Source organism: Halichoerus grypus, chromosome 12 (assembly GCF_964656455.1).
Source record: "Halichoerus grypus chromosome 12, mHalGry1.hap1.1, whole genome shotgun sequence".
Classification (NCBI taxonomy): Eukaryota; Metazoa; Chordata; class Mammalia; order Carnivora; family Phocidae; genus Halichoerus; species Halichoerus grypus.
This window is the reverse complement of record NC_135723.1, coordinates 104,591,233-104,617,624: the sequence shown is the minus strand read 5'-3', so window position 1 is coordinate 104,617,624 and position 26,392 is coordinate 104,591,233. Positions and strand designations below refer to the sequence as shown.

General features: G+C 37.1%; 1 protein-coding gene across 10 annotated transcripts in view; it reads left to right on the top strand.

The window, feature by feature from the left end:
- LMBR1 (limb development membrane protein 1) overlaps positions 1–26,392 on the top strand; it is a 166,099-nt gene that overhangs the window by 50,961 nt on the left and 88,746 nt on the right. For 6 of the 10 annotated variants that reach the window (XM_078059798.1, XM_078059799.1, XM_078059797.1 and 3 more), the window contains exons 4-5: positions 388–527; positions 21,242–21,345. In XM_078059798.1, coding sequence (XP_077915924.1) covers positions 388–527; positions 21,242–21,345 — 244 coding nt within the window. Of the gene's footprint in view, positions 1–387; positions 528–21,241; positions 21,346–26,392 lie in introns of those variants that run through there. The other 4 variants (XM_078059803.1, XM_078059804.1, XM_078059806.1 and 1 more) reach the window with 2 other exon arrangements.

The window sequence follows — 26,392 nt, the reverse complement described above, 5'->3', positions numbered from 1 at the left end:
TCAGTTTTTGCATTGCTGTTAGGATGTATTTGCCAAAGTAGTTAATTAAATGCAATTGTGAAATAAATATTTAAATTTAAAAGAGGAAAGAGACTATGGCTTATTCTTTGTAAAATGTGCAAAGTACTCTGTCTTCTGTATGTGATTCTTCTAGGGCCTGCTTGTTCAAGTTAATTACCTTTTTCACAGAGTGAGGAGTTTTAGGGTATACCTAATTGAACTTCTAGTATCATATATGTATCATTTGTCTCCCAGCTACACATATTTAATGAAAATCTTACGTAACTTTTTTGGATTAAAAGATTTAAGAGTTTTTATCCTTTTTGAATTCCTACCGTATTCCTTGCTTTTTCCAATTGCTGGTGACAATGATCTCTTCTCTTCCAGGTTGTTTTTGAGCACGTTCACTCTGGCAGTTTCAGCTGGGGCTGTTTTGCTTTTACCCTTTTCAATAATCAGCAATGAAATCCTGCTTTCTTTTCCTCAAAACTACTATATTCAATGGCTAAATGGCTCCCTGATTCATGGTTAGTATATCCTGCTCAATATAATCACAATGAATGTTTTTGTTTTTTACTGCACTGTATTTTTAGATTTGCCTTTTCTTAATTTCCTTCATAATTTGCATCTTCCTCCAATAAACCATGAGTCCTTCATAAAATCAGAAAACCAGATTTTACTTACTATTCCTATTCTTAGTTGTAAAAGGCTTTTCTGTTTTACTTAATCAAGAAGCAGTCTTTATATTTAATGATTTTGATAAATAAGTTCTCATTTAAATATTTAGCAAGAGAATTTTGGTTTATCTGGATATGTCAAAAGAACTCAGCCTCCATTTAAGACCTAAAAATACTAGCCATAGTTTTCTACTTAATTTATTTTTTGTTACTTTTGTTATTTAAGAATGTATAATTGAAGGGGGAAAAACTCTTTTGTCAAGTACAAACTTTAGAATTAATGTGGTTAAAAAAGTGACTTACTTACTGTGGGCAACATGGTATATTGCTTTGGAGGCCAATTAGACCTGCATTCCAATCTTGACTCTGCCATTTTCTAGAAATTTTTAGTGAGGTGTACGACATTTTAATTTTAATTTATGAAATATATTACAAGATCTAATACATAGATCTTTTTTATATGTTCCATTGTCCTTCCCCCTTTTATTCTTTTTGAATTGTGGTATCTTTATATGGAAAACACATCAGCTTTTTATTACATTTTTGTAAATATGTTCTAGTTATTTTTCTTTTTAACTTTATTTGCTTTTTTATTGACAGAATTTTTAACATTTGTATATTGTCCAGTGTCCAGTCTTTTTTCTTCCTTTGGTTTCTCTAATTGTTTTGTGTTTAGAAGATCCTTTCCCTTCCTGATATGTGACAAATACTCTCTTTTTCCCCCTCATTTTCTGAAGATGATTTTTTTTGTGTGCATAACTCTTTAATTCATTTGGAATTTATACAGACAGCTACCTTTTCTCTCACTCCTTTGTGTTTAAAGAAATACTACGTTTGCTGTAGAATATTTGGAAAACAATATATGGTGAAGAAAATTAATGTTACCCACAATCCTACAACCCACAGAGCTATTGTGAATACTGTGTAATCTTCAGTAAGGTGTCTTCCTGTGAACGCATAACCAAATGGAAACCTTCATGGACTCACTGATGATTTATGTTTTCCTAAATCAACATAGAAGTGGGAGGTTTCCATGCCATTAACTACTTTTCTGTGCAATTTATAGTAGTGCCTGGAGCTGTTATAAGCATGGATTGTTCCCAATTTTTTTTAACTAAAAAAGTTCCAGTGTACATCTTTACAAATATTTGTCCTTAGGATAAGTTTCTGCAATTCACTTTCCAGGTAAGCACACTTTAAAAGTTTTGAGAAGATGTTTCCTGATTCCGAAAAGCTGTGTGAATTCCACTAGTGGTTTCACTTTCACTGAGGGCATCCTCTTCCCAGAATGCATCTTCGTCAACTGTGGGTGGTACTTAAAACCTGCCAATTCAAGGAGTCCTTGGGTGGCACAGTCAGTTAAGTGTCCAACTCTTGGTTTCTGCTCAGGGTCATGAGATTGAGTCCTGCATCGGGTTCCATGCTCAGTGCAGTCTACTTGGATTCTCTCTCTCTGCCCGCCACCACCCCCCCTGCAATAAATCTTAAAAAAAAAAAAAAAAGTTCTAGTTCAGAAACATGAAACATCTCCCCTCTTAAATGTATATTTCTTTAATTACTAGTAAGGATAGACATTTACAAAACATACTCAGAGGTCATTGATAGTTATTTTTTAGTAAATTGCCTACCTATGTTTCTTTTGCCCATTTTTACAGTGTTTCCCCCTCCTCTTTTTTTTTTAATTAAATTTTTAATTCCTGTTAGTTAACATACAGTGTAATATTAGTTTCAGGTGTACAATGTAGTCATTCAACACTCCATACACTACCCGGTGCTCATCACAAGTGCTCTCCTTAATCCCCATCACCTATTTCATTCATCCCCCAACCACTCCCTCCCCTCTGGTAACCATCAGTTTGTTCTCTATAGTGAAGAGTCTGTTTCCTGGCTTGCCCCTCTCTCTTTTGTCCGTTTGCTCGTTTGTTTTGTTTCTTAAATTCCACATATGAGTGAAATCATAGGGTATTTGTCTTTCTCTGACTGACTTATTTCTCCTGCATTATACTCTCACTCCATCCATGTTGTTGCAAATGGCAAGATTTCATTCCTTTTTACACTTGCAGTGTTTTTTTTTTAAGTAATTAGTTGTCTATCAGAGGTTAATTGAAAACATTTTCCTCCCATTTGTCCTTTAATATTGCTTAAACTGTTTTTTGACATGAAAAATTTTAACATTTTAGTTTAATCATATATTTGAATCTGGCCTTTGTGGTTTCTGTCATGCTTGAAAGTAGAAACAAATGGAGTCACGATGCTCTGAAGACCAAATGAATTCAGTAAAATTAGGACTAATTATTAACTGAATAAAAAGAAATTACTCCATTTTTTTTGCTTAGCAATTGAAAAAAACTGAATAAGCAAACTGAAATTGATACAAAAAATAAATCCTCTACTGAAAAGTTAGCTGTTATTATGAAAGGCAGGAGACAACCTGGAAAGTAATGGCTATGACTGTTTTGGTGAGTTATTTTTAGATGACATGTTATTTGTTATTAAAAATACTTGGATAATATATAATTTAGAAAATGGTTTTTACATGTATTGTCTAAAATGTTTGAGGAAGACTGTTTGGCATGGTTCCCCTTGGCCCTAGCTTCCTGTAAAGCGGTAGGTACTATAGCATATACATTTTGCAGGATTGGGCTCCAGGTGTTCTTACCAGCAGAGCAGGTGGTCTCAAGCTGGGCTAACCAGTATGACAGGTGAACTGGCCTTTGTTTCCAGTTTTACTGAGTAGAAATTGCATGCTATACTTAGTGACCTTCACATACTCTAAATCAAGGCTATTTCTTTTATTCTGTTTATGGCCTGTAAGTAAGAGCTACTAACACATGACATGCCATATATTTGGAGGCCTTAACTCTGGAAGTAAATATATTTGTTTTATTGGTAGTCTTTCTCATTATAATGTAAGGTGTGTAAGCTCAAATATTTTGTTTATAAATTAGGGCTTAGAACAGTGATTCCCACATAGTGATTGCCTAATAAACCTGTTGAATGAATATGTGATAGACAATAATTTTGAACTCCAATAAAGCACATCATCTGAAAGTTGGGGAACTAGAGGAAGAACCTTCTAAATGATGTCACTGCTTCTAAATGTACTCTTAGGAATAGGTTTCAGGAGGCCTGGGATGTAAGCCCTGGAAATTTTCCTTGAGGGTTTTATGACCCCTGGCTTTGTTTCTGCTAAATCTTTGGTAGGTCTGTATCCTTTGCTGCATGTAGTGAATTTCATAAATCTTTAAATTCATCTTTCTCTTCTAAATTCATAGCTTTCTTTAACCTTGTCGATGACATTCGAGGTAGTGCTTATTATTAGTCCCTTGGATTGTCTTGGGGTTGAAGATTTGTCAACCTTAGACATACTTGCTTCTTAGCTTTTAAAAAATCATTAATGGGGCCAAATTATGGTAATACTAAGACATGCCCTGAGGCATGTTCCGTGTTCTAGACATGCTCTTCCTCACTTCCATTGTGGAGGAGGCGTCCAGGTTCCCCTTGGTGGCCAGAACTCCCTTCCTTGCTGGTTGATTGAGAAGCATGAGGACTGCAAAGTGCTGGACAGCAGTCTGAACTTCCATTTCAGTGGAATCATTGTTGTGTCTCATGGTGGAAACGTTCCTCCCTTTGGAGCTGGAACTCTAGTCTAGCAGCACTGGTTCCTAAGGTTATAGGAACAGGAGACAGAAGTCTAGTGGGTCAGTATGGATAATAGTGAGTGCTACCACTCCCGATTCTACTCCTCGATTCTACCTGTGAACCCCGGCTATGGGAGAAGTACCACCATATATTGAATACAGATTCAGGGCGAATATGACCTCCTAGAGTACCTTTCTTCAGCCCTGCGAGGTATTGCCAGCTAGCTGGCACCGTAACTGAGTCTTCAGAAGGACATTCCACCATTCTATCGAACCAGCTGCTTCAGGATTGTGGGAAACATGCATGACCAGTGAATTCCGAGGGCATGGGCCCATTGTTGTTCTTCTGCTATGAGGTATTTCCTAGATCAGGAGCGCTGCTGTGATGATGGTGGGCAAGGCATTCTGAAAGTCCACAGATAGTAGTTTTGGCAGCAGCTTTGCATTCAAGGCAAATCTGTACCCAGAGTGTCTGTTCCAATAAGGACAAAATGCTGCCCTCTCCATGATGGGAGTGGCCCATTTCAGTGAACCCACCACCAGGTAGCTAGCTAATCTTCCCTGGGAGTGCTCAGTGTTGGTTTTTACTGCTGGCGATTAGGCATGCAGGTGGTAGCCATAGCCAGGTGAGTCTGATGAGTAGGCGTGCACATTGCTGAGCCTGTGCATAATCTCTACCCTGCCATCATGGCCACTTTGCGTATGAGCCCATTGGATCATGACGGGTGGCGGGGAAAGAGGCTGACTGGTATCTGCGGAACAGGTAGTCCTGTCCACTTGATTATTAAACTCCTCCTTTGCCAGGGTCCCCTTTTGATGAGCAGTCACATGGGACATGAATATCTGCATTTTTTTTTCCCATTTAGAGAGTACTATCTGTACTACCTCTGCCCCAAATTTCCTTGTTACCAGTTTTCTAGTCGTGTTTCTTCCTGACCTTCTAGCCAAATCACTGGACACAACCCATGAATTTATAATTACATGTCTGGTCATTTCTCCTCCCAGGCAAAGTGAACAGCCAGGGGCATTGGGAGGATTTCCCTTCACTGCTGTCTCAGAGGGCTCTAGTGCTGCGGCTGTCCACTCTGGGTGGTGTCGTGCAGAACCATCTGTAAACCAGGCCTGAGTCTTTGCTTCGCTCTGTCAGCAGATTGTAGGGAACTCCCTGTGAGGCCCTACGTGCAAGTTGGGGAAGAGAAGCAGTAGAGCAGGAGTGGAGACCATGGGCGTTTGGGCCACTTGTTCATGTAACTTACTTGTACCTTCAGGGCCTGCTTGGGCCTGATCTTATGTATACCACTTCCGTTTGATGATGGAGTGTTGCTTGTTGCATGTCTGATGTTATGGCTCGGTGGGTCAGATAACAAACACCCTGTTCATGATGGGCAGCTCCAGTCACATGGTAACTTGGTGGCTCATGGTCAAGTGTTCAGTCTCTTTTAAGGCCCAGTAACAGGCCAAGATGTGTTACTTAAAAAAGAATGGTTATCTGTGCAGGGCTGTCCTTCAGGTATGTCCCAGAGGGGCTGTCGTGCTGTAGGGCTTTGCTCTAAAGTCCTAAGGGCCTGTGCTGTGATCCCTCTGTAGTGCCTGCCAAAGGCTCCACGCAGCATTCCTGCCTGCCGTGGACCCTTCGGGCATCGCTGGGTTTGCGGATCACATGGCCTACATAGCAGAGCAGCTTGCACAGCGGCCTCTACTTGTTGCAGAACCTTCTTTTGTTCTGGACCCCACTGTAAACCGGGCAGCTCTGGGCGTCACTCGGTAAGTGAGCTGCAGTAACACACCCAGAGGAGGAATAGGGGGCATATGTTACCTTCAAAATCCCAAGAAGCCCATGGACTTTGTGCCTTTCTTGGTTGTAGGAAGAGCCGGATTCAACAACTAATCCTTCACCTGAGAACAGAGATCCCCCACGTCCGCACACCACTAGACCCCTAGAAATTTCACTGACATAGAAGGCCCCTGAATTACTCTTGGATTTATTCTCCACCCTCTGACATGAAAATGTCTTACCAATAAGTCTAGAGTACTTGCTACTTCTCACTCACTAGATCCAGTGAGCACAGTGTCATCATTAGAATGGGCCACTGTGACATTTGGTGGAAGGGAAAGGCGATCAAGATTCCTGCAAATTAAATTGTAACAGGGCTGAAGAGTTGGAGTGCCCCTGAGGTAAGACAGTGAGGGTGCTTTGCTGGCCTTGCAGCTGAAAGTAAACTTCCAGTGGGTCTTATGGACAGAGATGGAGACAGAGGCCTCTCTCACATCAGGAGTCGCACACCAGGTGCCACGGTGTGTGTTAATTTACCTAAGCAGTGAAACCACATCTGGAACAGCAGCTACGGTGGGAGTCACCACCTAGTGAGGTTTACGGTAATCCACTGTCATTGTCCTAAGGTCTGTCTGTTTTGGGGACGTGGGAGTCACTACTTCTGCGTCTTTCAAACCCTTGATGGTGGCATTAATCTGCATTTCCTTCGGGGATGTGGCATGACTTTTGGTTTACTGTTTTCCTAGTTAGAGGCAATTCTGGGGGCTTCCACTTGGCATTTCCCACTGTAATAGCCCTTACTACACAGGTCAGGGGACCAGAGTAGGGGTTCTGTTAGCTGTGAAGTATATCTATTCCTTATGCATTCTGGCACTGGGGATGTGACCACAGACCGGGTTTGCAGACCCACTGTGACACGTGAGACCTGAGCTAACACTCCGTTGACCAGCTGACCTCCATAAGCCCTTGCTCTGACTGGTGGGCCACAGTGATGTTTTGGGTCTCCAAAAGTAGTCCCTGAAAAGTCTGATGATTTCCTTTACCCCAGTGCAGTTATATCATCCACATTCATTTGTCAACCATTTACCATCTTGTAACACGAGATTTTCTTGAGTTATTACTTGTCTTTTTGTGTTAAGCCTTTGTGAATTTATGCCAAATTCTTTGAGGTCTCAGAATATTCTGAAATTCTCTTAATCTCCCATGGATCACTGCTCCAGTACTTTCACACTGAAATTGTCCAATAAAGATTCATCGTTGAGTGAATAAAAATTATTTATTGTGTCATTAGGAATACCTTGATAAAAAAGAACTTAATTTGAAAAGAAATTTAATGGCTTATCCTGTAAAATTGTCAGTGTGGATGGTTTTGATCACTTGTGCCTTTAGTGTGTAAATCATATGGATTAGGCCAATATATGTGTTGATAATGCTTTAGGATGTATAAAAATATTTAGTTTGAATTAAATATAGTGTCTGGATTTGGGCCACTTGGGTTTGAGATGTTACATGTTAACCAGATTATGTTAGAATGCCACTTCACTTCTGTGGGCCAGAATTTAATAACATAAATAAATAAGATATTACCCTTAGTTCTAAATCTGTATCATGTAGCAAGATGTATCTCTGTCTACAAGGGGGAAATAATTAAAATAGCTTGAAAAATGTGATATACAAAAATGATATTGGAGCTAGAATGGGGCAGAATGGTAATCTGGTCATTGGCAGTTTTAGCCCAGGGTCTTTTTTGCTTGTCAGCCGGCAGTGGTGAGGTGTGTCCCATCATTCACTTAGTGTGGGTATGACATGCCAGCAACTATAGTTATTATAGGATGGTACAAAGAGAGCAGAGATGACAAAATGGTAGCTAAAATTTGTATTGTCACTTTTATTGTTCAAATTGAAAAAGGGTAAAAAATGGACAGAAAGAAAGCATCTATTTGTATTCACTTTCTTTGTATCTTGTTAAAAGCTTAGCAGAAAAATATGAAACTCTTCAGTTCCATAAATTGAAAAACTGATAATGGGTTTTCCTTTCGGGGTGATAGACATGTTTTGGGGTGAGATGGTGGTAGTGGTAGCATGATTTGTGAATGCACTAAATGCATTGAATTACTCCCTTTAAATGGTAATTTTATGTAATGTGAGATTAAAGTTAAAAAATAAACAGGAATAAATCTTTGGAAGGTAGGAGAATGATGGAGTTAAGTTGTAGCCTTAAATAAAGTCAGGAAATAATTCTTCAGTTTTTTGAGGTGGGACCACTGGGGGCCAATTTTTGCTAAGCTGTCCATACTTAACTTATGAAAGAGACAGAGACACACGTTTATAACATGATTGCCTAGTTGACATTTAGTCTGTTAAAAGATAACCACCATGAACCTTACTAGTCTTTTCAAGGTATGGGTGTTTTATTTTGATTTTTCAACAGGAATAGACAATATGCTATTGTGGATATCATGAAGGAACAATACAAAATCCATCTTTATTTTAGCCATTTTCAAGTCCCACAGAAGATTAAAAAAATCAGACTTCTAGATTATAAGCAATTAAACTTAAAAAAAAGAAAAATAAGTATAACATCTACTTATGTATAGATATTAAATCAAAATCAGTCCTTCATAAAGTTTAATATACCATTATTAGTTAAATGTTACTAGTAGTTTCTAATTAATTGGTCTTAATAGTCATTTGTCATAGTATGCGTCACCGTAGTTACTGGATATTAATGGAGGTATTGTTTATAAAAATTTTAAAAATAAAACACAATCTAAGTGTCAAAGTAAGAAATTTGCGTAATTGAATTTTGGTAGATCCTAACAGTGGAGTGCTTTTTTGGCCATTATAGATGATGTAGAATAGTATTTGTTGATAGAGAAGGATGTTGAAAAACATGTTTTTCTCTGGGTGGTAGGATTAATTACAGGATATAAAAATTTTTTTGGTGCTTGTATTGTATAATATTTCTGCAATGGACATGTATTGCTTTTTTGTTACAAGAAAAAAGTTATATTAAGGTAAAAAGTTTCACAACTCATTGCTAAAATTGTTCTTTAATTTTTGTTTTTCTTCTAATAGACAGAAGCTGTTCTAATTCTGGGGTTCACACAATACTTACTGTTCAGAAGCAAACTTGTCTTTCTCTAAGGCTTCTGCTTTCTTGGTAGAATTTTTTTATTGTATAACTCACTTTTTGACAATAGCGTTAGATCCTCAATTCCACTGAAATACTGATTTTAACTTAGATTTGTCATTTTGGAAATTATTGAATATGGCTGAACTCTGATTAATTTTCTGTTTTAAATTCATGAAGTGTTTGGTCTATATGATAAAAAATGATAGATCATTTGCTTAATAGTATTTTATGTTGGATTTTGGAATATTTTGTGACTCCAGCAGATGGAGCTAGAAGTTAATGCATCCTATGGTGATCTGGCAATTCAGTTTGGTTTGGTTTGAAATGAAGTATTCTAGGATTAGTAAATAACCTTTGTTTAAGTTCAGATACATCTTTAGGGGATAGGCATAGGACATCTTTCAGAAAGGTTGTCACTGATACTGATTTAGACAAACTACAAGGTTTTTGAATTTTTTGGGTTATATTGAAGGATTTTAGCTATAATAAAGTAATTTTAGCCTTTTGAAGTAGAGAAAATTGATTAATATTTTTATTTTATAAATTAATATGTAGTCATATAAATAAGTTATAAATATTAGTTCTAATTTAAAATTAGGAAAGTTTCATCAAAATTACAGAATAATTCTTAAGGGATATTTATGTATGTATGTCTGATGTATGTTTGTAAAATGCTGGAAACTTATTAAGTCTTAATTGTCACGAATATAATTACTACTTAGGAATGTATGTTAGATCTATTTCTCTGTATTAGATGTTTTTCTCATAGTAACTTTAACTTATATGTTGTAGATTTAATAATTAAATTAGCATAAGCTAAGCCTTAAACTTTCACATTTACTTACTCTGGTAAATAAACTTAATTTTTTGCATTTAATTATTTAGACTTTGAATAAAAACTGATTATTTGTGTAGATGATTATTCTGTTAAGATAAGACCATCAGGTCTCAAATTCTTTGTGTTAAGTAAGTGAATGTTTCTTGCAAAAATAAATACAGTGGAGGTTCTGTATCACATTATATCCCTTTCTACAATTGTGGTTGTCAAAACCATTAGTAGTAATGTTGAGTCTCCTGGAAAAGGGGCAATTGGGGGAAAATAAAAAAAAAATTAAATTATATATATATACATATACACACACACGTATGTACTATATATGCACACGTATATAGCATACACATATACACATATATATTACATATATATAAAGTTTAGTATGTAAAAGTGTAGGCATCTAATTTCATGTCAAACTAAATGAGTTGGTATTCAGAATCTTTGTGATCATACTCATCATTTTCTCCACTTGTTCTGCAGACATTGCTGCTTGTTGATATCTGTTGATACAGATTTCTTTATTTAGCTTTTCATAATTATCTTCATTTTAAGTGTGTGGGTTAGTCAGAGCAGATACTTTTTCCGATTTGTGAGCTTTTGCCCAAGGCAGAGTTTTATTTATTTTTTTCTTTTTTTCAAGATTTTATTTATTTATTTGACAGAGAGAGACACAGCGAGAGAGGGAACACAAGCAGGGGGAGTGGGAGAGGGAGAAGCAGGCTTCCCGTGGAGCAGGGAGCCCGATGCGGGGCTCGATCCCAGGACCCCGGGATCATGACCTGAGCCGAAGGCAGGCGCTCAACGACTGAGCCACCCAGGCGCCCCCAGAGTTTTATTTCTTAACTTTTGATTTTCAGAGAACAATTTGTAGTTCTCCCTGCATGAAAGGAGACATATATGATCAGAAGGATGAATTCTGGGAGTATGTGTATTTATAGTTCAATAACAAAAAAAAAGTTCCCTTCTGTGCTACGAATGGTAGTTGTTTCAAATTACAAAAACTAATAAAGTTTTCCCCCCTATTATAAAAGTATAGTGGATTTTAAGCATTCAGGGGTTTATATTCATGGTGGCAACTATTTGAGAGCAAGCTTTGAGCTCCCTCCTAAGTGGTAATCTGTGATTTGGCTAAAGCTTGGATTTGAACTGTGTTGTCAGTGAGGCTGGTAAATAGAGTGAGTGGCATGGCTGACAGGAATCCCAGCATTTTGTTGGGAGATTACCTAACAGGGATTTGGAGAATTTTGAGTTTGACAACAAGGTTTAAATATGTTTCATTTTTTTTAAGGGTCTTTATTTGTTCCTTATAGAAAACTAATAATATGTAGAAAAGTAGGAAGAAAATCATCCATAATTTTAGTACATTCACATTGTTAGTAATTTGGTGTATTTCTTTGCAGCTTACTTTCTGTTTCTATTTTTGGTCGTTGTTTTTATATATATATATATATATATATATATGCTTATATATATATATATGTATTTTTAAGATTTTATTTATTTATTTGACGAAGAGAGAGACAGCGAGAGAGGGAACACAAGCAGGAGGAGTGTGAGAGAGGAAGCAGGCCCGCTGAGCAGGGAGCCCGATGAGGGGCTCGATCCCAGGACCCTGGGATCATGACCTTAGCCGAAGGCAGATGCTTAACGACTGAGCCACCCAGGCGCCCCTGTTTTTATATATTTTTAATGTCGTGTGTATATAGGTTTTTGTTTTGTAAGCTTTTTGGGGTATAATTAATGAGAATCATTCTTTTTTAAAAAATTTTTAAAAGATTTTATTTGAGAGAGAGAGCGTGAGAGACCATGAGCTGGGGGAGGGGCAGAGAGAGAGGGAGAAGCAGACTCCCTGCTGAGCAGGGAGCCAGAAGAGACTCGAAGAGACTTGGGGCTCCATCCCAGGACCCCAGGATCATGACCAGAGCAGAAGGCAGATGCTTAACTGACTGAGCCACCCAGGAACCCCTAATGAGAATAATTCTTTAGGGAAAGGTTGAGAGCTAATTTTAGCTGTAACTCACTTTCTTGTCTTTATCTGGTCAAATTGCTGGTGTGCATTAGAATTTTTCAGTTGTTTGGAACATTTGCATTATTTTGAGATGGCTGGCGGGAGGCACTGACATTTGTTTAGTATTTGGTATGTTATTTCTCTTCTTTTCTTTATGAGAGCCCTATGAGTTAAGTTGTAGCTTATTTTATACATGAGGAAACAGAGTTGAAGTTCCTTTTCCAGCTCATATATAGCTGATAGATGCAATCTTTTTTTTTTTTTAAAGATTTTATTTATTTATTTGAGAGAGAGAATGAGATAGAGAGAGCATGAGAGGGGGGAGGGTCAGAGGGAGAAGCAGGCTCCCTGTTCAGCAGGGAGCCCGATGCGGGACTCGATCCCGGGACTCCAGGATCATGACCTGAGCCGAAGGCAGTCGCTTAACCAACTGAGCCACCCAGGCGCCCTGATAGATGCAATCTTAAGCTAGTCAGACGTAAAGTGCCACTTACTCAGACATCTGGCATCAGGACTTTTAGGCCTTTTAAATCATGAATAGTGTGAATGCCTTGTTTTGTTAGAGGACATTATAGCAGACAAAGTACATATAGTACATTCAGTGTTTTATCAAAGTTGGATTTGTTAAAACCTTTCTGTATTTGGTGTTTTCAGAAGGCTTGGGTGTACATGTGCTCACATATAAATACATGTAGAAGTGCTGAATTCTGTTTCAGTGTCTTACAAACTGATCAGAAGCTCCACTAATTTTGTTTTACACAGATGGATAGAATTAATAAGCTGTCATATTCTCAGTTTAAACATTTCCTTTAGTAAAATCTTATTAAACTGATTGCTTTTTTCAGCAGATGATATTAACAAAATTCAAAATATTGTGCTTTTTTCATCCAGAATGATGAGTGTGAGATCCATACAGTAGTGTAGAAAGAGCAAGAGATCTTGGATCTAATCCTTTGTCTATTGTTTGTAAGTTATGGAATTTGTGTGGCATTTATTTAACCTCTTTTAAAAAAAGAGTTTGGTTTCTGAGTGAATGAAACAAGGGATCTCAAAGTTCTTTTCTGCTCCAAAATTCTGTGTTTACTTGTTATTCTTGGTGCATTAAAATAAAAGTACACTTTTGTTTATTTTGAATAAATCTTAATTTCAGAATCTTACAAATGTATGTCTACCCTGCTTAAGTATTTTGTTAAAGAGATCTTTATTTAGACCAGTAGAAACAGGAAGAGAGGTCCTTTTAATTTAACACAATTCTTTGAGAAGATATAAAACTGGTACTTTTTTTCCTAAGTGATTTTTTCCCCCCCCTTTCAGAGTGTAAATTGAAAGTAACAGGTATTGAACAGTATAATAAGGAGCTTAGCAGAGTGAGGCTTTGCAATGATTTCATTATGTTTAATATGTTTTTAGGACACTATCATTTTTTTAAAAAAGATTTTATTTATTTATTGAGAGCGAGCGAGAGAGAGACACAAGCAGGGGGAATGGCAGGCAGAGGGAGAAGCAGACTCCCCGCTGAGCAGAGAGCCGGATGCGATGTGGGACTCGATCCCAGGACCCTGGGTCATGACCTGAGCTGAAGGCAGATGCTTACAGACTGAGCCACCCAGGCGCCCCTAGGATACTATCATTTGATTAGAGTGCACTTTCTAAATGTATCAAAGAATATAATGGGCAGGGTATAGAAAAGGGAGAAAAAAGAATAAGCATGATGGTTTTGTGAACTATCCTAGAGGCCCACTGTAGAATGTGTACTGGAGCAGTTATATTTTAGGAATTTAGGGCAAGAGAGTAAAGAGAATGGATATTTTCCAATAGGGAACAATTTTGTCTAAGACATAGGAGTTGAGGCTTAGGCTTTATTGAGTTGGGTGTTGAAACAATTTAAAAAAGGGGCAAGGACCTCAGTAAGTATTTGGGAAGTCAACTTCAAACAGTGGGTAATTACCCGTTAAAAACAGCTTTTTAAAGATTAACAAATCCATGAGGACAGTGAGTAAAGAATGAGTGATCTGCTATGGTGTTTTATGCCCAGAGCATTCCCTGTGTTTATTGTTTTATCAAAAACTAAGGCTCAGGTATGAAGTAAGAAAAATTAAGAAAATCAGCATTTAAGTTTAAAAGCTACATATAGTCTGGCCAAGATGAAGTAAGAGAGACTGTGTATACCCTGTCACTTAAAACAACTAAGTTTTCAAGAAAACGTAGGCACTGAGAATAGCAATTCAGCATATAAATAAATATATTCAACTGCTTGAGGGTGCTGCCGAGAGAATGGGGGTGCAGGCTATGTTGGGGGGCAGGTGGCTGGAGGTTCTGGGCAGAGTACTAGACAGGTGAGAGTTGCACAGAGAAACATCTTGTTTTACAGATGGATAGAATTAGTGGACTATCATGATCTCAGTTTAAACATTTCTCTTTGTAAGATCTTATTAAATAGATGTTCTTTTTCGGGGGGGGGAGCTGAAATGAAGGTTTTTGTGAGGTTGCATTCTTATTGGAGGCTCTGGGGAAGAATTTGCTTCCAGGCTCATTCAGGTTATTGGCTGAATTTGGTTCTTTGTGGTTGAAAGACTGAAGCCCTCCGTTTCCTTGCCAGGTGCTGGTCTTTGCCCTAGACGCTGCCCACCTCTTATGTTTTTCATGTCACCCCCTCCAGAAAAAGTGCCTTGAGTTCCTCCCTGATTGACCCTTCTACTGCTTTTCTCTGACTTCAGCTGGAGAAAGTTCTTTGCTTTTAAAGGTTCATTGGGTAGGTTTCACCCACCTGGCTAATCTAAGATGATCTGTCTCCCTATATTAAGGTCCATAGCCTTAATAATTATATCTGCAGTCTTTTTGGCATGTATAGTGGGTTGAATAATGGTCCTCTTTCCTGCCCACCCTTCTTCCCCCAATCAGGTCCACCTAGAACCTCAGAATGTGGCCTTATTTGGAAATAATGTCTTTGAAGATGTAATTAGTTAAGATAAGGTCACACTGGGTTAGGGTGGGCCCTAATTTAATTACTAGTATCCTTATAAGAAGATAAAACAGAGACACAGACACACCTGAAAAAGGCCATGTGAAGACAGGTAGATTTGGAGAGATACATCTATAAGAACTAGGAATGCAGCTACCCTGTCTCTACCAGAGATAAGGAAGGATTCTTGTCTAGAGCCTTCAGAAGGGATATGGCCCTACTGACCTTGATTTTGGACTTACAGCCTCCAGAACTGTGAAAGAACAAATTTCTGTTGTTGGAAGCCATCCAGTTTGTGGTACTTTGTTTTTAGGACGCTATAGAAAACTAATATACCATGTAACATAACATATTCACAGATTCCAGGGACTAAGATATGGACATCTTTGGGGATTCACTCTGCCTACCTTGAGTCTACAGCTGAGTACAAAGCAGTAAAGTAAAACTCATAACAAGGAGAAAAATAAGTCAAAACTGACTTACAATTGACACAGATTCAGAATTGGTAGACAAGAACGTTTTCATGAGGTTGCATTCCTTATTGAAGGCTCTTGGTAAGAATTTGCTTCCGGGCTCATTCAGGTTATGGGCTGAATTTTGTGGTAAAATATAAAAGTTTTTATTATATGTCTTTTAAAGAGATAATTGGGGGCACCTGGGTGGTTCAGTTGGTTATCGTCTGACTTCGGCTCAGGTCATGATCCCAGGGTCCTGGGATTGAGCCCCTGCATCGGGCTCCCTGCTTAGCGGGGAGCCTACTTCTCCCTCTCCCCCGCTTGTGCTCTCTCTCTCAAATAAATAAATAAAATCTTTAAAAAAAATAAAAAGATAATTGGCTGCTTAAAAAGTAGTAACAGTGTATTGTGATTTTATAGCATATACAAGTAAAATTCATGACAACAATAGCACAGAGGCAGAAGGAAAGAAATGGAAATATACCATTGGAAGGTTATTATGCTGTACATGAAGTATTATATCACTTGAAAGCAGATTGTGATGAGTTAAGGTGTATGTGATAAACCTGCAAATAACCCTAAAATAGCTCAACAAGGAGATAGTCAATAAGCAACTGTAAGAGATAAAATGGAATCATAAAAATTAATCCAAAGGAGCACAGAAAAAGAAGAAAAAGAGAAGATAAATGGGACAAATAGAAAACAAAGAGCAAATCAATAGACTTAAACCTGACCGTATCAGTAAATATCAGTGGTCTAAACATTCCAATTAAAAGATAGAGATTGGGGGCACGTGGTTGGGTCAGTTGGAAGAGCATGTAACTCTTGATCTTGGGGTTGTGAGTTCGAGCCCCACGTTGGGTGTAGAGATTACTTAAAAATAAACAAACTTTAAAAAAAAAGGCAGAGATTATCAGATTGAATAAAAAGGAAGGACTCAAGTATATGCTGCCTACAGTAAACCCATTTTAAATATACAGACACAAATAGGTTTAGAGCAATAGAAGAAAAAAGATATACCATGCTAATTCTAATAAAAAAAAAGCTGGAGTAGGTATATTATTATTATTAGAAAAGGGTATAGATTTTGCCAGGCATAAATAAGATCATTTCGTAATGATGAAATTCATCAAAACATAATAAACATTTATCTACCTAATAAGTAGCTATTAAATACATGAAGCAAAAACTTAATAGAAATGAAAGGATTAACGGTCAAAATCACAGTTCTATTCAGATTTATCAATATCTTCTTTTTAATAATTGATAGAACAAATTAAGAAAACAAGACAGAAGATTTGAATAACATTCTTAACTAATTTGGCCTAATTTGCATTTATAGACCACTCTGCCCAACAGTAGTAGAATATACATTCTTTTAGTACACTAGGCACATTTACCGAGAGAGACGATATTCTGTGCCATAAAATAAATCTCAATACTTTTAGAAGAATTTAAGTCATACAAGATAGGTTCTCTAATGAAATTAAATGGGAAACCAGTAAAAGAAACATATTTAGAAAATCACTCAATTATTTGGTAACTAAATAACTAATAGGTCAAAGAAGAAATTAGAAGGGAATTTTGGAAGTTCTTTGAACTAAATGAAAACAAAAATAAAACATTTGAAAATTTATAGCACTAAAATGTCTATTTTAGAAAAGAAAAAAGGTCTCAAATCAGTGCCCACAATTTCCCACCTTAAGAAAACAGGAAGAGGAGAACAAATGAATACCAAATTAAGATTGGAAATAAAAAAAGGATAAGAGGAGAAATCAGTGAAATAGAAAACAGAGAAAATACAGAGAAAGTGAGAAGATCGATAAAATTGATAAAGCTGCAGCGAGGTTGATTAGCAGAAAAAAGAGAAGACACCAATTACCAATATCAGGAATGAAATAGGTGACATCACTATGGATTCTACAGGTATTTTTTTTTTATTATTATGTTACGTTAATCACCATACATGACATCATTAGTTTTTGATGTAGTGTTCCATGATTCATTGTTTGCGTATAACACCCAGTGCTCCATTCAGTACATGCCCTCTTTAATACCCATCACCAGGCTAACCCATCCCCCCACCCCTCTCCCCTCTAGAACCCTCAGTTTTTTTCTCAGAGTCCATAGTCTCTCATGGTTCGTCCCCCCCACCGATTTCCCCCCCTTCATTTCTCCCTTCCTACTATCTTCCTCTTCTTTTTTTAAAAACATATAAGGTATTATTTGTTTCAGAGGTACAGGTCTGTGATTCAACAGTCTTACACAATTCACAGCGCTCACAATAACACATACCCTCCCCAATGTCTATCACCCAGCCACTCCATCCCCCCCACCCCCCACTACTCCAGCAACCCTCAGTTTGTTTCCTGAGATTAAGAATTCCTCATGTCAGTGAGATCATATGATACATGTGGATTCTACAGGTATTAAAAGGATAATTAGTGCACATTGTGAAAACCTTTATGCCAATACAACACCTTAGAGAAATGGAAAAATTTGGATGGCAAAAACTACTAAAGTCTCTCAGACATTGTAAAAATGTTACAAATGTTCTCACAAATAAAACTGTAGGCCAAGAAGACTTCACTGTCACTTCTATCAAATATTTAAGGAAGAAGCAATACCAGTTCTACACAGACTCTTTTAGAAAATTAGAAATGAAGGACTACTTCCTAATTCATGGTGCCTAGCATTACTCTGATTCCAGAACCGGACAGACATTACATGAAAAGAAAATTACAGACTAATATCCCTCATGAACATATATGCATAAATTCTAAACAAAATTTAGCAAATCAAATACAGCAATATATAAAAAGGATAATACAGTATGACTTTTGAAAAATCAATGAATGTAATTACTATATTCAAACCCTAAAAAAGAAAAGTCACCACAATACATGCAGAAAAAGCAGAAGAAAAATTCAACATCCATTCTTGATAAAATCAGCTAACTAGGCATGAAAGGGAATTTCTTCATCCTAATAAAGAGCATCTGTAAAAACCCTACAGGTAACATCATGTTTAATGAAAGACTGAATGTTCTTTTCCCTGCAAATAGAAACAAGGCAAGGATGTCCCCTCTCACTTCTATTCAACATTGTTCTGGTGATTTTTAGAAAATAAAGGACATTGAGGTTGGAAAGGACAAAGTGAAACCGTTTCTATTAACAGATGATAATGGTTGTCTATATAGAAATTGTGATGGAATCTATTATTAAAAAGCTATTAGAACCAATAAATGAATTTGCAAGGTTGCAGGATACACAATAAATATACAAAACTCAATTGCATTTCTATATACTCGCAATGAATAATTGGACATTGATTTAAAAAAAAACAAGCCCACTTGTATACAGTAGCATCAGAAACCTGATATACTTAGGGATGTGTGGGACCTATATACTATAAACTATAAAACACTGCTGACAAAAATTAAGGAATGCCACAATAAATGGAGAGATATACCATGTTCATGGATAAGACAATGTTAAGATGTCCGTTTTCCCCAGATGGGTCTACCAATTCAATGCAATCTCATTCAAAATCTCAGCAGGCTTTTTTTTTTTTTTTTTTTTAGTAGAAATTGAAAAGCTGATCTGAAATTCAGATAGGACTTCAAAGGACTTAGAATAGTCAAAACAACTTTGGGAGAGAACAAAATTCTCTGTAGTAAGAGGACTTACTACCCAACTCGAAGACTATTTTAAGGCCATAGTAATCATTGATGGTGTGGTATCGGCATAAAGATAAATAGATCGACTCGATGGAATAGAGGATCCAGGAATATATCTACATATATATTGTCAATTTACTTTCAATGAAGGTGCAAAGGCAATTTGGTGGAAAAAGGGTATTCTTTTCTACAAATGGTGTTGGAGCAATTGGGTAATCATAGGGAAAACAATGAACTTCAGTCCATACCTGGCACCACATACAAAAGTGACTCAGAGGGATCATAGATCTAAATGTAAATCTTAGAACTGTAACCCTTGTAGAAGGAACCATGGGAGAAAGTCTTAGTGTTACTGGGCTATACCATAATTTCTTGGGTAAGATGATCTGTAAAAGAAAAAATTGGTAAATTGAACTTTGTCAAAATCAAGAAATTTTGTTCTTTGAAAGATACTTGTTAAAAAGATGAAAAGACAATCTACAGATGGGGAGAAAATATCTGCAAATTATATAGCTGATAAAGGACTTGTATTCAGCATATATAAAGAACTTGCCAGACTCAACAATAAGTAAACAATCTAATGAAACAATGGGCAACAGACTTGAAGAGACTCTTCACCAAAGAAGATATAAATGGGTGGCAGATAAGTTAATGAAGATGTTCATGTTATTCTTTATTGATTAGGGAAATGTAAATTAAAACAGTAAAGAGATACCACTTTATACTTGTTAGAATGGCTAAAACTGAAAAGATTCCTCATACCGTATTTTGGTGAAAACAAAGGTTTTGTGTTTTGTTTGTTCCTGTGTCTCCCATGCTTGGAACGGTGCCTTCTAAATAAGGGTGTTGAAAGAACGTCGGTTGCCCATTTTCCAAAGCACTGAATGATAAGTGCATGGGATAGATTGAATTTATGCTTAGCATAATTTTATCTTTAACTCTTGATTTTATAAGTATTATAGGCATTATTTTGGGGCACCTGGGTGGCTCGGTTGGTTAAGTGACTGCCTTCAGCTCAGGTCATGGTCCTGGAGTCCTGGGATTGAGTCCCACACTGGGCTCCCTGCTCATCGGGAAGTCTGCTTCTCCCTCTGATCCTCCCCCCTCTCATGCTCTCTCTCTCTCTCTCTCTCTCTCATTCTCTCTCAAATAAATAAAAATCTAAAAAAAAAGTATTATAGGCATTATTTTGAAAATTGTTTTAAATTTGAGTGTTTTACCTATAAAAGGTATAAGATGTTTGGCCAAACATAATCCCAAAGACAGACTTAGTCTTCTTTTTCTAAATCTATTTTTATTATCATCTTAGTAGCTTTTTATTGTAGTTTTGTAAGAGTACAGAATGTGTCAAAAAGGGAAAAGGTAATACGAACTTGCCTGCCTCTCTTACATTTTCCTTCCCACTTAGAATTGCTTACTTAAACTTCTATGATATAGTGGTTTTTAAAAATCCCAGGAGTTAGCTCTGCCACTGGCTCTGCAACCTTGGCTAAGTTATATAACCAGCCTATTCCTCTGTCTTGTTGGGGAATTCCTATGAGGAGTACATGAGTTTGTGTAATATTGGTAAATCACTCAGAATAGTGCTTGGCACAGAAGGGCTCAATAAATGCTAATTATTACCTTTAGTGTTTTTACTAGGCTTAAGTTAAATGATATTATGCATGTACAATGTCTAGTAGAGTATCTGGCATTTATTAAGTGCTCAGTAAATGCTAGTGGATCTAATTTAAATATTCAGATACCAATATGTCTGAAGAGACTGTGTCTTTGGATCTCTGCATTTGTCATATCTTTAGTGACTTTGTTTTAGGATATGAGGAAAAATATTTCTAGTTTCTATATTGGCTTTTCCTAATAGGTACAAGTTACAAAGTTACAGAAATTTGGATGTGTAATTATTTTCTCATTTCTAAGTTTAGGTGATTCGTTAGGGCACTGTCCTCAAGGTTATGTTTATTTTTATCATTAAAAAGTGCAGCTCTTCGGCTAACACCATAATTTAGCAGAGTAATGTTTTTTGACAAGGCCTGTCTCTAATCTTTATTCTTTTTTTTTTGCTACCTCCTTATAGGCTTGTGGAATCTTGCTTCTCTCTTTTCCAACCTTTGTTTATTTGTGTTGATGCCCTTTGCCTTTTTCTTTCTGGAATCAGAAGGTTTTGCTGGCCTGAAAAAGGTAAGGGAATCATATTTTGGAATTAAACTTGTCAAATTAAGAAGTATGTGTCATTCATGTTGAACTAGTAAAAGCAGGCTTGAACCACCATTTGAAATACAAAAGTTTAATTAGTAATAATAACATCTTATTAATATTAATCATGTTGACAGTAATATTAATAATAGTGCATATTGAATGATTTTGTGTGCCCACAGGGAGGAAGTCATCTTTTGACCTTTGAATGTTTACTTGGTGGAATGTTTGTAGAGAATAAAGCTGATAAAATAGCCGTTCTTCCTTTCCTAGGCTCTCTCGCATTTAGTTTAAAGCATGACATGAAATTCTCAAAATATTAAAACATATCTTGATGTAAAAGTTATTTTGTATCTAGTATTTTCAGAAGAGTAGCATTTTATAAAATCAAATATGCCCTGTAGATAGTCAAATTCTCAAGATACTGTGGGTTACTGATCTTAGTGAATGTGGGAGGTTAGAAGTAAGCAAAACGGGAGACTTTGCAAGGGCATCTTAAACAGTCAGTCCAGACTGTATCAGTGGTAATAACTTCATCTGTCTTTGAATATAACATTTTAAAGCGAAACGAACAATGTTTCTGTTTATAGCTTGTGGAGGTCTTTGCTATAAACATTTGGAATATAATACAAAGATTTAAGTAGTTAATACTTTTTGGCAAAAAAAGTCTTTATAGACACATTACACCTTTTTAGTTGTTAGTTCTATTCGTATTGTGATACGTGAAGTGAAAGTATGCCTATGCATCTTACTGTTGAATAATACTATAATGCCAATTCCATAAATTTGGCAAGGGAAGCCATAAACTGTGAATTTTTATGACTTTTTATTTCATATAACTTTTTGTAGGTGCTTAGGAATGAAATTGCTTAGTCTCCCATTTTGACAAGTCTTCTGATTTTAAACCTTAAGTGCAGCACTTTCTAGGTCTGTGTGTTGAAGGATGCCGGGAAAGAGTCACTGAGAGGTGATAAAGTGTTTAGTGGATGCACCTTTTTGCTTTCTAGATATTATTCCATACTTGCGTAGTTTGAAGCTGAAAACTCAGAGTTGATTTCGTATATAGTGAATGTACTGAGATCAGAATGGATGGTTGTATTTGGTAGTCAACCCTGACATTGAGAAAACTGGCTTTGATATATTGGAATTGTTTTTTATCATGATGTATTTGAATTATTTAAGTCATCTGTATAATGTGAAAGAATTGTGTAGTTTCAGTTTAAAAAGCTCTTTGAGTGTTTATGACTTCTTGAAGAAATTATAGGAGTTTTGCTGAATGGAATTTGGTACAAACCTTCCTTTTATAAGGAGAAAACTGAGGTCCAAATATATTAAATATTATTAAATTGTCTAAGGGCCATATATGTACAATTCCAGAACTGGTACTAAAACCTAGGGTCACTTTTAACCATCCCAAAGTGGTTGTGATCTTCACATGTCAACACTATGGAGTTTACTGAGGCCGCCCAAGTGGATGAGGTGACCAAGGACAAATGAGGCTGGAGCAGAAAAGAGGACTATATGGCCTGCTGGCAGAGGAAGGAAGCAAAGGAGACTGCTGAGCAGGTCCTGCCAGAAAGCAGGGGGGCAAAAGGAGTGTGGTTTTCTGGGAGCCAGAAGACAGAGTTTCTAGAAGAATGGAATGTAAAATATTGTGTTAAAGAGGGCTGGAAAGAACATCAAGAAGAAGTGAGAGCATAGGAGACACTTGAGAAAGCGATTTCTGTATAATTTTAGAGCCAAAGCTTTTGATGGATATTCATTCATTCAACAGAGTTTTACTAAGCACCTACTAAGAAGTAATTATTATGCTACTGTAGGACCTTGCTGGGGACAGAAATGAAAAGGCAGGGCTTTTGCCTTCCAGGGATAGACAGAAGGAGAAAGAAGAGGTGCAATCCAATAGGATGCAGTGTGATGAACTTTCATACAGCCAGCTGTGATGGGAGGCACTACAAGGAGTGAAGATCTTGATTTGCCTAGGGAATTGGGGAAAGGCATGGATTCTGACTGGTTTGAGGGAATGGCTGACACTTAGCTATTGAACGGAGAATTGGTGAGAGATCAGGGTACATGGAATCTTGTTGGGCTCACATCCTGGAGGCCTTGAATGCTCTGCCAGTTAGTTTGGATTTTGTGCTATAGATAATGGAGTTGGCAAAAGATTTTTGAAGATTTTTGCATCTACTGTTTTATTTAAGTATAGAGATAAATACACATGTCAGAGTTTAAACATATGTCACTAAGGGGAGGAGTACATGTAGAGATATCACCATACTGAATCAGTCACACACCTAGTCCTGTTAAACAGTGTTGCAGCATATGTCCCCAACATTGTTGTGTTGATGTTTGCTTTAAATATGCAGATTTTTCTTTTGTCCTATCTCTGCCTTGTGTGTAATCTTACCAAGTACAAAAACAATTGGTAAAGCTCAGTGTTAAGTGTATTTTCATATTTGGTAGTATACGTGTCTCTACCTAATTTATACTCTTTATAAAATTCTAGTTTTTAGTTAAATAGGTTATTTTAAAAAACAGTGTGTAATGTGGACAGACCTCTTGTCTCCAAATTGTTTTCCTCCCTTGTTGTGAACTAACCAACTAGAAGAGGGACTTGGCTACATTTATTGGAGCAGAACTACCATCTCTAGAATTAAAAAAAAAAACTGACAAAAACCCCAGTGACATGTCACTGTTCTCTTGTTCCCCCTTGTAGACTAAGGTCCAAGGGGAGAAGCAGCTTGAGGAAGGACACAGGAAGGTACTTGAAGATATTTCATACCTACCCCTGTACAGCATTCTTTCCTCTTAAGTTTTTTACGTCTAGTCTCTCTATATGCACTTAAAAGAATATTCTCTTCTAAGCACATCTTTGACTATGTTAGTCACCTCAGAATCCCTCAAGATCACCAGCTCCATTTCGTGATCTCAGAGGGGACTGATGTGTTGGCTGACTGTAGGGTACAGTCGACATGACCAGTCCAGGTGATTCCCCAACTCAGCAAAGGGTCTAAAGGAGGGCAAGGAGACAGAGCTCAGAATGGTTGGTTACCATTTGTCCAACTTGCGTCTCTGGACAATGATTGGGCGTTGTAGGAACCAAATGAAAGAACTTGGTCTTTAAAACTATTAGAAGAGGGAAGGGAAAATGGGGCTGTAGCCTGGAGGCAGAAGAGGCAGAATGATTCTGCTCTTTCTGCACCGAGGGGCCTGTGGCAGAGAGATGGAGGGTGAGGGTGCTAAGGTGAGAAAATTTGCCCTTTGAGTCTCACAGCCTGGGCTAGTTTTTTCATCTGGACCTCAGGTTCTCTTTCTGTAAAATGAGTATGGTAGTGAGTTACCTTACTGTATTATTTAAGGATTAAATGAGAGGAGATTAGTTATGTAAAACACATAGCCCAGGATGTGTTAGCTATTGGTGCCATCGTTCTGGAGCTTAATGCATTTCACCAGTAAATGTTCTGTGGGATCATCAGGAAGCACCTGAATACAGTACAGTCAGTTCTTAATTATTCACATATTATCTTGGGCAATTTTAAGGTTACAAATTATTTTTCCCATTTTGAAATGACATTGACTGAAGCAAAATCAAACCTGCTTGAAGATAAGGTGCATTCTAGACCCTATTAGAATTGTTTGGAAAGCTTTAAAATTAAGGTAATTGTGACATATTATTTTAAATACTCATATTTTTCAGTTTTAAAATCAATTACGTGAAAGTTGCAAGGGTTATTAGCATTGCATGGTTAAGTCCTAAATGTGTAAAGTATATGTTTAAGCCTTTCATTGTTACGCCTTTCTCTAATATACGATCCTAGGAGTTGACTTGTGCAGGTTTTACACAGTGTTTGTTAAGATCTGTCGTTCTTTACAGTGTTGTAGACCGTACCCCAGACTTGTACTGCTGCCTCACTGAAGCGAATGTATCACAGACAGTCATTGACTTTTAACACAGCTGGCTAGCAAGGATATTCCTTTGTGTATATCCTTTAAAGCTTTTTGCTCATTGGCATTAGACACATCTAGTCTGAAGGGATATTGAAGAGGGCTTAGAAAACACTTCTAATTGGTAGATTCAGCACAATGATTTGAGTAATGACAAACTTGAAATATGGTTAAGTTAAATTTCTTTTTTATTCCTTTGGCCACCCTCCTGGTGCTGTTTTACTATGTCTAAGTCTGGTGGAGTCCCTAAATGGCATATGGCTCCACCATACTCCCATTGATTCCCCTGGGCAATCGATTTTAAAACAGCCCCTTGCATATTGTGCCGAGACGCGGAAATTGGCCACTAGCCACAGGCGGATGCAGAGCTTGAATTGAAAATCAAATTAAGCAGAATTCTCTACTTAGTTTTTAATTAAGCCACTATGTTAATTCAAACAGGACATTTTAGGCCTGGGGGGTTGACCATGCCCTTTTAAGGGCCTTAAATAAGCCTTTCTTCTCTCTCCTTACCATGGTGCATGTTTCTATTTTATTAGGACCATCTCCTCACTATTCCCATTCTTTATATTCTCAAGGGTAGGAGAATGTAAATGGTTTTGATAAAGCAAAACATTTTTTTAGTAAGAAGGTAACTTTTATCTTAGAACTCTAACTTATTGTTAGCACTTAAATGTTTATCAAATTTATATTATTAATCACCTCTATGTATTGTGTCAAGCATTTTATATGTTCATGTGTGTTTGAACCTGATCCCATGCTTGCATCTTAATGTTTGTTTCAATTCTGATAAAAACGGTTGCATCTGCTGAATGTTGTGTGTTGTGGTGGAGATCCTTTCTCCGCAGTTTTTGTCTTGGTCACTCAGTCATATACCAGAGTACAAGTGTATTGGGGCCAACAGCACTGCTGTTCCTGTCACACCTCAGATCAGCTGTGTGGTTTTCTCTTCCCATTCTGCCTCAGAGAGACCTCTAGATTATGTGGGATGATGTCAGAAGATGTTTACTGCTTGCATCGTGAACTCTGAAGGTCTAACCTCTGGCCAGGGTTGAAATAAGAGTTAGGAATATATTTATTTCATATT